Below are 13,387 nucleotides of genomic sequence, written 5' to 3' on the forward strand. Positions count from 1 at the left end.
CAACTAATCTTCATCCTTGGTAGCTATACCAAGCTCCCTCTTCTCGATCAGCTAGGTGAGTTCCTCTGTAGTTCTGTTCTTGCAGATCATTGGTTAATGTGATTGTGATAAATAGCTTCCTAGCTGATGAACTTTAATTTGATTTCTTTCTCCTTTTATAATTCAGCAATGCTAGCAAACAATATTATCATTTATTTGATTAATAATAATTTACACTTATATTTATAAAAATTTATACACATAAAATATATAATTTATATTTATATTTATTAAAATTTATATACATAAATTAACACAGATTATATTTATATTTATCGAAATTAATTTTTTTTATTTGTACCGGCTAATTACAGACTAAAATTACTAAAATCTATTGGCCTAAAAAACTTTTTGATTTTGTTTTATATTTTTTTCCAGAATTTCGGATGGATTATTGTGCATGTTTATGTTAACAATATAGCTTGCAAAAATAATATAAACACACCAAAAGCCATTAGTAAAATAAGTTATCATATATTTGTATATTAATATATGTATTATTTAATTTATTTTTAATATTTATTTTATATTTTAAATATATTTTATATCGATAACTAATTTTAGTATATATCTAATATGAGTTATTATTATTATTATTATTATTATTATCTTCAGTGAAGAAAGCCTCCTTTTAGTTGAAATTATTCATTTATTTCTTATAATTGTGTTTATACTAAGCTTGCCCTATTTCAAAAAATTCTCTGTGTGAGTAGTTTTAAGTTTATCCTGCTCAAGAAAAACCCATATTATAATCTTTTATTGGTTCATCCATGCATACTTTTTATTAAGTAAAAATTACTGTACTCTTTGTCAATTAATAATTTTTAATTCTTTATTAATTATAGTTTATATTAATAATTTAAATTTAAAATTTAAAGTTTAGAATTTATAATTTAAAATTTAAAATTTAATATTTATAATTTAAAATTTAAGACGATATTTTTTTATTTTTTGCAGAGCACAATAGCATTTTCCTTTTTTATCAATTATCATCTTTTATGTTTGACTTTTGTTTTTTTTGGAATGATTATTTTAATATTCTCTGAGGAGCTTTGTTTTCCTTTGTAATGAGAAAGAGTAATATGTGTTGGAGGCAGATATTTTCCTTCGAACTTTTTTGTATTTTTATTTTTAATATTTTATATCTTAAAATTTTGTGAAAAAAGAAAGTAAAATTTTAATTTTTTATAAAATTCTAGGAACATAAAATATTGAAATGAAAATAAAAGACATTTTTAAAACCAAATATGTCAATCTTTTTATCCTCGTTTCCACTGATTTTAAGTTAATTGGATCTTAATATTTAGCAGCAAAATTCTCTTTCTTAATCCAAACATTTTCTTATATTCTCTCTCTTAATTAATTTGTTCATCTCACGTTTGGTGTAGGATGAAGAGGGGCTTCCATGGATTTTTTAAAAGGAAAAAGCTTTCCTTTTTTTCTATTTTGTTAATGTCCACAACTATCATATTATTGTCATGGGAGAGTCTTTCTGCACTTATTCCCCCTTATTCACAAATGTTGCTTCCTTCAGGTTTGCTTTTATTGCTGCAATGCAACTATATAATAATATATGGTTCAAGTTTAATAGTATTGCTAAGGTTTTTTCTTAGAATTATCTATAGTAAATTGTTCTTTCATATATATATATATAATAATGGAAATGTTTGGTAACCAAAGAAAATTAGTCAAAAACAGACATAATTTGTCTTATTTAACATTCATTAATTGTTACGACAATTAATAAATACTAAATAAGATAAGTTTTGGCTGTTTTTTTTGTCTACCTAGCATTACCCTATAATAAATGCATTACAAATCACAAAAGCATTGAATTTTTTCTACATTAAATATCTTAACTCGCTAACAACTTTAGTTTAAATTTCCTATAATATAAGTGCAAAACCATTTTATTACTAACATCTAATTTGGTATTAAGTATTACAATGTAGACAAAAGTTTTTCCTTAAAGTAATTATAGATTTAGAAATTAATAATAATTTTTTTATCCATATGGCAAAATCTAATTTAAAATTCAACATAAAAGGTCAATTCTTACATATATAAGATATGAAGTAAATGATTATATGCTTTTAACATGGAGATAGTAGTATTATAAATAGGGTGATATTATTTGAACACTTAATTTAGTCTTATATACAGACAATTATTTAATCGAATTGCAATAAAATTCAAGGATGTTAGGTGTACAAATATAATAATTTTCCTATAAAATATTATCTCATAGAATGGGCTTCCTCATTCTTTTATGCTCTCTTCCTCTTCCTACTTCTTCCTCATATCTTTCTATAATCACATTTATCCTGTGACTTTCACTTTGTGTTTTATTATAATGGTGTAGAATTTTTTTCAAGTTTGACGAATGAAGAAGCAGAAGTTCTCTTTGAAGCAGGGGATATCCATGGAGTACCCACTTTAGAAAAAGAAGAACATAGTAGAACAAATTCTATCATTGGCTTTCTAGAAAATGGATCTACAACAAATAATGAAGGTAATAAATGTTTTTAAGTGCCAACAAGTTATAGTTCAAATGGCATATTCTTTTTATACTCACTTAGAAGTCGCAGATTCGAGTCTCATTCCTAACTTTGGAAAATAAAATTTCCTAAGTGAGCATGCGATGAGGTTGATGTTAATTGTTATCTTTAGCTATAGTATTCAAATTGATGTGATTACCATTGTTTTAACAAAACCAAGTTGATGCTCAAACTAAGTTAATTAAATATATTGTTATGATAAATGTTTTTCCAAATTAAAAATAAGTAAATAGTCATTGCTGATGATAAAAAATTTAAATGCCGGCAAAAATAACAGTAAAAAAAAATTAAACTAATTTTATACTCATAAAAAATTAATTTTGTTTGTCAAAAATATTTAATAATTAAATTTTTATTGATTTTATTAAAAAATATATTAAATTCTTAAATTGTTCTTATCATCATCTTTAACCTCTTACAACAACAATAATCAAAACCGTCACCCCATTTTTTAAATTTTAAATATCTGTAACCCTCTTCCATCACCACTTACACTACTAATATCACTAATTCACCAGCAACAATATCATCAAAATAACACAACACAACAAAAAGAATCACTCTATCTTTGCTAATACCACCACCAAATTAAAATTAAACAAAAATAGTGACCTTTCACTTTATGAAATAAAAAGAAAACCCACATCTTCCACCAGCAGCATACTAATATCCATGAAATTTGCAAATCAAACCTTATTAATGTCCCGCGGTATTTTGCGGCGGTGTGATGAACGAATACTCATATGTGGTGGAGGAGCTAGAGGGGAGTTGATGCTTGATCTGGAGGCTCACACTTGAGGGGGAGATTGTTAATGTTGCAAGTATGAGGAGTGCATGAAGTTAGTCCCACATCAAAGAAAGCAAGGAAGAGTGAGGAGTTTATAAGATGAGAGACCCATTAACTTACTACCTTAAGATTTTGAGTTGGATATGGTGTCTTCTCATCTTATGTTATCTCACTTGAATCTTCTCTGGTGGTTGAGAGCTCTCCACGGTTGGCCTGTTTGGTGGTTTTAAGGGGTATTCTAATCGGCCTGGTGGTTTTAAGGGATATTCAAGGTGAAGCATCGAAAGTCTTCCCAGCAAAGGTGGTCCAGACGGCGTCATATGTGATGGAGGAGCTAGAGAGGAGTGCATGAAGTTAGTCCCACATCAAAGAAAATAAGGAAGTCTTCCCAGCAAAGGTGGTCCAGGCGGCGTGTCCCGCAGTGTTTTGTGGCGTTGTGATGGACGAACACTCATATGTGATGGAGGAGCTAGAGAGGAGTGCATGAAGTTAGTCCCACATCAAAGAAAGCAAGGAAGAGTGAGGAGTTTATAAGATAAGAGACCCATTAACTTACTACCTTGAGATTTTGAGTTGGATGTGGTATCTTCTCATCTTATGTTATCTCACTTGATTCCTCCTTGAAGTCTCTCCGGTGGTCGAGAGCTCTCCACGGTTGGTCCAACAATTAATTGAAGAACCATAGACTTCCAGCTGTTGCAGTCTCCGGCAGCCAAATCTGGGGTCGCATTCATCACAAAAAAATGGGGATATATAAGCTTTCAAAATCGATTTTCACAATAATGGTCACCCAATAAATTTATACACTATAACAAAAAAAAAAAAAGATGACCACACAGTTAAAAAATATCACTCTCTTCTTCTATCTTTTATCTTCGCTTCTCCTCCTACACTTTCAGTTCCTCAACCACCATAGAAGTCGAACCCGCTTTCAAAACCCTATTGACCGAAAATTACTCGGCCAAGACAAAGAACCGACACTATCCCACTTCAGATTCTATTGGCAAGACATAGTTGGAAGACCATGTTAGAATATATTAGAATTAATTAACATTTATTAGAATTATTTAATATATATTATGTCATTATTATATCGATTCTCTTAACACCTATAAATATCCTTCTATATTGTATCATTTCACACAACTTGAATAAACACAAATCCTTTTTCTACTGCTCTCTCTTATCTTTCTAACATGCTATCAAAGTCATAGTGTCCTCCTTGAAGAGGATAAATTGTTTTTTTTTTTAGTGAAATCACTATTTTTTTCACACTTTTCTTTTATGTCATTTTTTTTGTCTTTTGTCACTCCTTTGATACTTTTTCACCTCACCGATTAGCCTATTATCTCTGTCTTGTATCTTTTCGAGTCTAATAAATCTAACACCATTGGCATTTGCTGTTTACCTATTCCCATGGAGAAACTATATATTTTTTATCACCTTCCAGAAGTTCATCATCTTCTGACATTTTACCATCTCTTCACAGTGTGCCACACTTTTGGGCAGTTTTCGGACAGTTTGCCATCTTTTAGGCAGTTTCATCTGCGTTTTTTTTATGGTAGTTTCGTCTGTACTTTTATTGCAGCAGTTTTATTTGCGCTTTCTTGTGACAGTCTCGTCTGCGCTTCTCGTGCGGCAGCATCATCTGCGCTTTTCTTGTGACAGTTCTGTCTGCATTTTCTCGTGGCAGTTTCGTCTACGTTTTCTTGTGGCAGTTCCGTCTGCGCTTCCTTTCGATAGTTCTATCTGCACTTCCTTCCGGTAGTTTTGTCTATGCTTCCTTCCGGCAGTTTCATGCACTTCCTCCTTTTATATTGTATCATTTCACACAACCTAAATAGCTAGATACAAATCCTTTCTCTACTACTTTCTCTTATCTTTCTAACAGGCCAAACCAACTTCAATCCCAATAGTCGAATGCAACTTCTTTGGCTTGGTTAGGGTAATAGACAATGCTTTAACCATAGCCCAACTTAGCTAGCAATAATGGCAATAAGCTTCCAGTAGTTAAGGTGAGACAATGAGGTTGGCGAGAAGATGCAGATCTATCGGCGACGAGATTAGCAATGGGAAGGAGTTATCGGCGGCGCAGAGTAGCAATCAAGCAACACAGTGGTCACGCCGAGACGACGCCGAGGTTGGTGGCAAAGAGGTTGGCAACGACGAGACTGGCCGTGAAGAGGCTGACAGCGACAATCTGGAGAGTTAGAGGTCACCAAAGACAGTGTCACTAGACGATGAGGGAGGTGAGGATATGGATGGGGATGGGAGAGGTCTGGTTTTGAAAGGGGTTAGGTGGCAAGGGGTGGGATGAAGAAATAGAAGATAAAATTTTAGAGTAAGAACATACGTTAAATTCTATAAGGGATTTTTCACACAATGGATTTTTCACGAACGAAGGTAACATAATTTTAGAAGTTAATATGTTGATATATGTGCATGAATTTTAATATGTTTACGTTTAATGATGGTTTATAAATTATGTAATTGTTGTTAAAATTAAAGTTATATTTTTTTTTTTTTGCATTTTAGTAATATTTGTTTTAGCAACTCTTTTTAAAAAACGTTGCTAAATAATAAAAAAGCGTTACCTTTTACTTGCTTGCACTGTTCTTTGCAATAGAATTTATATACTTTGGTTAATATTTTGTTCCTCTTGTTAAGAAAACAGTTAAGAAACTCTTGTTTTTTAAACTAGTTTTTAAAATTAAAATAGGTCTATTCAATTTTACTATAATATCAAAAAGTATTTGATCCAATGTAGTTGAACCATGTATATTCTACAAACTTTATGTTCCACGTATTCATTTTTAGATATGAGGTGATATGATTTTATAGTATTAATGTTGTTTTTTTGTTGTTGTTAGTAGCGACCATAACGATAGTAATAATAGAGCAATATATGTGTTTGTATTTATAGTAGCTACAGCTACAGAATGTGTGTGGGGGTTTGTGGTGGTGGTATATATTGGTGTCATGGTGTGTTGTATGTGGTGGTGGCGGTTTTTTTGGTATTCTGTCTCGTGAGAATGTGGTGGTAGATGGTAGTGGTGCTTGTATTTGCGTTTATGGTGGTAGTGACGGTGATGATGTGAAAAATTTTTAAAAATTTTGGAAAAAAAAAAAGGAAAGACAAATATAAAATTGCCAAAAGAAATTAACTCTATGTTGATTTAAAAAATATTTGACCAAAAAATAAAGTTGACACATTTAAAAAATATAAAATTAAAATTGAAATAAAATAAATTTAGAGACAAAATTAAAATTAATTCCAAATATTAAGAGTAAAAAAGTTATTTTTTCATTAAAAATTATCTAATATATTACAAGTGCATGTATTATAGTATATAAATTTTACGCATTAGTCAACCCCAACTTAGAGAAAGCCATTATCGTTTGTATGTTAATGTTAGAACTTACCAGTATATAGGATATATTATAGAGTAATATTCCGATTTAATTTTCAAAAGATTTTTTTAACACATTAATTTTTAACAAATTTTAATTATTAAATCAGTTTATAAATTCCTATTTCATTCTATAATCTCAAATATCATATTGCTTGTCTATGAGAAGGGACTAATGCGAGAATTTTTTTAGAGGTTTTTATATTTTTATTAAATAATAATAAAAATTAATTTGTTTAACTTTTAATAAAATTTGATACAAAGATTGATTTGCTTAACTTAATTAATTAATAAAATGTCTAAGTCATTAAAATTTGTTGAAAACTAAAAAATTAGACAAAATATTTTTTGAATTAACTATCAAAACTGCATCCAAATTTTGGAAATACCGACAAAAATATCCCTCACTTTTGATAACAACAAAAATATTCTCAAAATATTATAAAATACGATAAAAATAACCAAAAATAGTATTATATTATTTTTAGAGAAAATTACTATTTCTACTTATGAAAGTTTTCACTAACAAATTTACCCATAAAAAAATTAAGGTTGTATCCATAAAAAATAAATTCTATACGAATTATTCAAATACTAAAAAATCACATAAAAACTTCAAATTATCTTTGTCCTAATCCTAATCTCAACACTCCTGCCCAAATTATCCACTGTCCCTATTATTTTTGGTTCTAATTCTACATATTGGATTTGCAGCAATGGTGTGCTGTCGTTTGATGCACAGCCCTTTGCCATGGTGTTTGATATTGTTAGTTATAATTGATTATTGATGATTCACTAAGAATGGGTGGAATGAAATTGTGGCGTTGGTGGATTTTTGGTGATTGGAAGCAGAGAAAATCAATTAGTTTATTCCAATATATAGCGAATAAAGGATGCATGTCACGAAGAACATCGACGACGAACCTATCGGTTCGACGGTGGAGCATAGCGATTGTGGTTTCTCAGGTGGTGGTGAATTTGGATTTTGACATGGCTGATTCTGCAAAATCTTAACCAGCCATCTCAACTTACATTTTGAGAAAGATGATTGTAGAACAAGATGAAGAAAAAGTCAAGTGAAACAAATACTGCTTTTCCGTCGGCATGCTCGATCATCACCGCCATCTTTTAATTTCTTTTGCTTTTTTTTTATTTGGAAAAAGAAGATCTAAATGCTTGCGGTTTGATTGCTTGTGGTTCCGATGGTTGGTGGCAGTGGTAGTGGTGTTGGTAAAGAAGGTGGTAAAATTTATGAAAAGAATAAAGGGAGGATTGAGATTTCGAGGAGGGGGTTGAGATCAGGGTTAGAATAAGGGTGGTCTTATAGTTTTGCAAAATTTTTAATTAGGTTCCTGTACTTTTTTTCCTTTTAATTGAGTCCTTTCACCAAAATTTTTTTTTAATTGGATTCCTACACTTTTTTTTTCTTTTATTTAGGTCCCTGCATCAATTTTTTTTAAGTTGGGTCTCTATAAAATTAAGTCAATTACTGTCAAAATGGACTTAATTAAAAAAAAATTAGTGTAGGAACCCAATTAAAAGAAAAAAAAAAATATAGGAATCTAATTGAAAATTTTGCAAAACTATAGGGACCAACAGAATAATTAAATCTAAGGGTAATTTGGAGTTTTTTAGTAATTTTTTCAGTGTTTGGATAATTTTATCGTATATATAGAACCCATCTTTTATGGCTACAACTTTAATTTCTTTTTTTCATATGTAGATTTGTTAATGTTTAAAATTTTATAAGTGCCAAACGATTTTTATTTTTGACAAATCGTTTATGCATTTGATATAAAATTTTTTTAAAAATATTTAGATAACTATTTAAAAAGCACATAAAATATCAGAATAAATTTGATTTCTAGATTGTTTTTCATTTTTCAATACCTTGATCATTAAAATCGCAACAAAAAAATCTATTTAAAGTATAATTATCAAAATTTAAAGATAAAAATATCTCATTTTTTAATCATATTTATAGAAAATAGCATTAAAATCCAATTTTTAGATAATTTTTTGAAAATATATATTTAACAGATTCTTTTTCAAATTTTATAATATTTTAAAGATATTTAATTTTTATCATTATCAAAAGTAAAAAATATTTTTGTCAGCATTTTAAAATTTTAAGACGATTTTGGTAGATTGATTTACATTATTACTCTTATTATATTTAGTATCAAATTCTACTATAAATAGTCCATTAAGATAAATATTTAATCTCAGTTCAATTTTTTGCGGGAGGGGGATGGGGGTTTATATTTGAAGACCTTATTTTATCGAACTTCATAATCAAATTTTATGATTAATTAATATTTAATTGCATAATATCCTATATAATATATAAATAACTGTCGTATGCTTATTGTGACACAATTTGACGACAGTTGCCATGTGCGCATGCATGTTAACTTTGATTTTACTTTTTAATGCTATGTTGTTCTGCATAATATATAGTTGCCATATGTTATCATATATTCCTATTTTATTGGACCCATAAACTTTATCCATCTGTGTAACTAGTACCATATATTAACAAACTATTTTTTTTTTGTTTTATCAAATTCTTCAATTTCATTAGATTGTAACTACGCAAAAGGAAAATGGGTGATCGACAACCATAGACCTTTGTATTCAGGATTTGGTTGTAAACGATGGTTGTCAGGATCATGGGCTTGTCGCTTAACGCAACGCACTGATTTTGCATATGAAAACCTTCGATGGCAACCAAAAGATTGTGAATTAGAGGAATTTCAAGGATCAAAATTTCTTACAAGGTATTTCACTCTTTCACTTTATATCTATAGCAATATCAGAAGATGTAGAGGTAAGAGGTTGCCCATATTTTATATCATGGATTGCTATTCATTAAAACTTTTTGCGTTTGTTTCAACTTTTAAAAGAGTCGATGTAAAAACATTTTTTATATAATTTAATTTTACCTTTAAAAAAAACGGAGAAAAATAAAAAGAGGAAGAAGAAAGAATTGTGCGAGAAGTAATTATTTTATTAAAAACAATAACGTTTTTTTGCCAAAAAGAAATTAAAACACTAAAATAAACACACCTTAAAGATTAACATAAATTTGTGTGCGTGACAAATATATAATAAGGCTTCGAAATTTTTATATGGTACTTTATTTGTGTTGCAATTATGCTATTATATCAATCGCATTGAATTAGGGGATTAAAATTACATGAATATGGAAGATTAATATGGTCTAAAGAAGTATATTTTGAAATTGAAAATCCAACAAAATACATTTTAATCAGAATTTGAAACAAATTTTTCTATTAAGTTTTGGACTCTTTTAACTCAAAAAAAAAAAAAAAACACTTTAACATAGAAAATAAGTAAAAAACATATTTCAAAGATACATTTGAGTGGCCCCAATTAGTGTGCACCACATGCAAAATAGACTTTGTTAATAATTAGTGTAGCATTTTCATGAATTGTGGTTTGTGTGGCTAATAACAATTATGAATCAAACTCTTCTAAAATGATAAAGTGAGAGTTTAATCATCTTTAAATTAAAATAGCAGAATTTATACATGATAAAAATTACAAATTCAATTATAATTAATATTTTATTTTATCACTTTAGAAGTCTCAAAGAATATTTTTTTTTTCAACTACAATTTCGTGGCCAACATCAACAAATTGAGGCGGCTATAGCCATTTAGTGGTAGCAGAGGATATCTGTTTGTTTTTTTTCCGCAATGAATTGTAGAACAAAAAAATGTGACTTATAAAATATTGGAACTCATTTTTAGTACACGATTACCATGGGTTCTGCCATAATTCGTTGGTACAGAGAATGAAATATCCTGAATTACCATTTGGTGGTTGCAGGCCATGTACGAAATGCGTTTTGTTAGCACACGAGTCAATATTCGTGTAGTTAGTAGCAAAGCCTCTTTCACTAAATGCAATTTTTTTTAATAAAAAGCCTATATATAAATGTGAGATTTCAGGATGCAACACAAAACTTTGGCATTTGTTGGAGACTCATTAGGCCGTCAACAGTTTCAGTCCTTAATGTGCATGATCACCGGTGGAGAGGAAATGCAAGATGTGGAAGATGTTGGAATAGAATATGGATTAGTTAAACCTGAGGGTGGTACTCACCCCCATGGTTATGCATACCGTTTCATAACCACTAATACTACCATTCTATACTATTGGTCTTCAACTCTCTGTGATACTCAACCTATTGATGCTACTGATCCGGAATCAGATGTTGCAATGCACCTTGACCAGCCTCCAGCATTCTTGCAGAAATATCTTCACAAGATACATGTGCTAGTTCTCAACACAGGTGAGTTCGCTTTGATTTTCCTTTTGAGGAAAAAAGCTTTGACTCATGCATCAACTTATAAATTATGAATTTAACTTGGATATATATAGTTTGCTTTCATTTCATTTTATTCAAAATACTAAACTGAGTGTAGATTGGTTAAATTGTGTTCTATTCTTTATGAGAAAGTCTAGAGGAACAACACTTTTATTAAAATCTGGTCAACACTTAATCAGAAAAAAAAAAGTGAATAATCTGATACCATTAGATATAATCTCACACTATTAAAAATATTAATGATAGCTAATTAATAGCTACAAATCACAAAATGTGTTTGTCCCTAGCACTCCTTATCTTTTATATATAACTTCTATAAAATATAAAATATAAAAATTAAATTAAACTTTATTGATATATTGGTATCTTGTTTTTCAAAACTATTTTTAAAAATCACCAATTATATATTCGTATGTATTTATAGATATTGCTTTATACAATTTTTTTAATTAAATAATCAAACTTGCTATACTGCTATATAGTGAAATAATTAAACATGCAAATATACAATAGAAGAATAATTAAATTTGTTTATAGTAGCATCATAATTTTTTTAAAATACCAAATACGTGTTTCTATACTCAATAATTAATTTTTGGTATATATGCAGCATTATTAATGACTAAAATTGACAAATTAAACAAACAAAAAGTTATTCAGTTTTTATATAATATAAATCACAAATATAAAGTATTAACATGTAATATATATTCAGTTTAATTTAAAAATCTAATTGAACCAATCAGTTTTTAAAAAAAAAAAACTAAACAAATTGATTTTCTGTATTTTCATTAATTTCAGTGTTTTTGATAGATTTATTTTTTCCTTTCTAATACGTTAGACCGATTTTAAAATAGGTCACCATTGGAATCGAGGAAAGCTGAAAGCTAATCGTTGGGTAATTCATATTAATGGTGTGCGAAGCAGGGAGAAGGAGTTAGCAATGATTTGGCGCGCTAAGAATTTCACTGTTCATAGCGTGGTTAGTTGGGTGAATTCAGAGATTCCGAAATATAGAAATTTGAAGGTGTTCTTTAGAAGCATGTCTCCAAGGCATTTTGTTGGTGGTGATTGGGACACAGGAGGCAGTTGCAATAATACTACACCAATGTCAGTGGGAAAGGAGATATTAGAAGAAGAGTGTAGCGATTTAAGTGTTGCAAGTGCTGTGAAAGGGACTGCAGTTAAGCTCTTGGATATAACAGCTCTTTCTCAACTTAGAGACGAGGCTCATTTATCACGTTTTAGAATGACACCTAATCCTGCTGCTGTTCAAGATTGTTTACACTGGTGTTTACCTGGTGTTCCTGATACATGGAATGAATTACTCTTTGCACAAATCTAGTTTAATTTGTTATATGCGGCATTTAGTTTCGTCTTTAATTTTTTGGAGGTCATCCAAATATGATGAGGTTTATTTATGTAATCTTGGTAAATATATAAATTTTTTCTTTTTCATGTATGTTATTCTTGTATCCACAGAAAAGATATGTAGATGGGGATGCAATAAAGACTAGTTATTCAAGATTAATGACGAGAAGAGTTCATCATCACTATTTAATAAGAACTTTCTCCTCTGTTTGAAAGGGAATCTTAGGATAACTAATTAGAATACGAGAATTTTGCAACAAATGCAAAATACATATTTCTAATATTTAATAAGGGTACAATTAGAAAATTGTTTATTACAGATAGATTTATAGATAGATTTGGTTTCTTTTACTGATGAATTTTTTGTTACTGACAGATTTTGTCATTCTGTAAAAGCCTCGTAAAAAATTATTTACCGATAGATTTTTTTCTATCGGTAATTTACTGACAGATTTTTTTTCCGTTATTGACAGAATATTTTTCGGTAATGGTCCTCCCTTCGCCCAAAAACAGTCAGATTTTTTGTCAGTAATTTATTGACAGATTTTTTCATTACCGACATATTTTTTCTCGTAATCGTCACTTTAATTTCGCTTAAACCGTCTGAATTTTCGACAAATTTTTCGTCGATAACTTCTGGCAAATTTTTCGTCGGTAATTGGAGTTTGGAAAAGCATTTTCAACTCTAAATACAGACGAAAAATCTGTCTATAAATCCGTCAGTAAGGTAAAATGTAACATCCAAACTTTTTGAATCAAGTCATTAAAATGGTAATGATTTAAGATTTAAATTTAAAATAAAAAACTAAGAAATAATTCATTTGAAAAACTAACATCTAGTTTAAAATTCAAATATATGAAAGCA

The 13,387-nt window shown here is 29.3% G+C and overlaps 1 protein-coding gene across 1 annotated transcript; it reads left to right on the forward strand.

The window, feature by feature from the left end:
• The first annotated feature begins 1,438 nt into the window (after positions 1-1,438).
• LOC112738355 (protein trichome birefringence-like 16) lies at positions 1,439-12,743 on the forward strand. Its single transcript, XM_025788769.2, has 5 exons — positions 1,439-1,573; positions 2,402-2,551; positions 9,379-9,574; positions 10,772-11,115; positions 12,009-12,743. The coding sequence occupies exons 1-5, from the start codon at positions 1,492-1,494 to the stop codon at positions 12,494-12,496; spliced, it is 1,260 nt and encodes a 419-aa protein (XP_025644554.2). The 5' UTR covers positions 1,439-1,491; the 3' UTR covers positions 12,497-12,743.
• The last annotated feature ends 644 nt before the right edge of the window (positions 12,744-13,387 follow it).

The sequence above is a fragment of the Arachis hypogaea genome, chromosome 13 (genome assembly GCF_003086295.3).
Source record: "Arachis hypogaea cultivar Tifrunner chromosome 13, arahy.Tifrunner.gnm2.J5K5, whole genome shotgun sequence".
Lineage (NCBI taxonomy): Eukaryota > Viridiplantae > Streptophyta > Magnoliopsida > Fabales > Fabaceae > Arachis > Arachis hypogaea.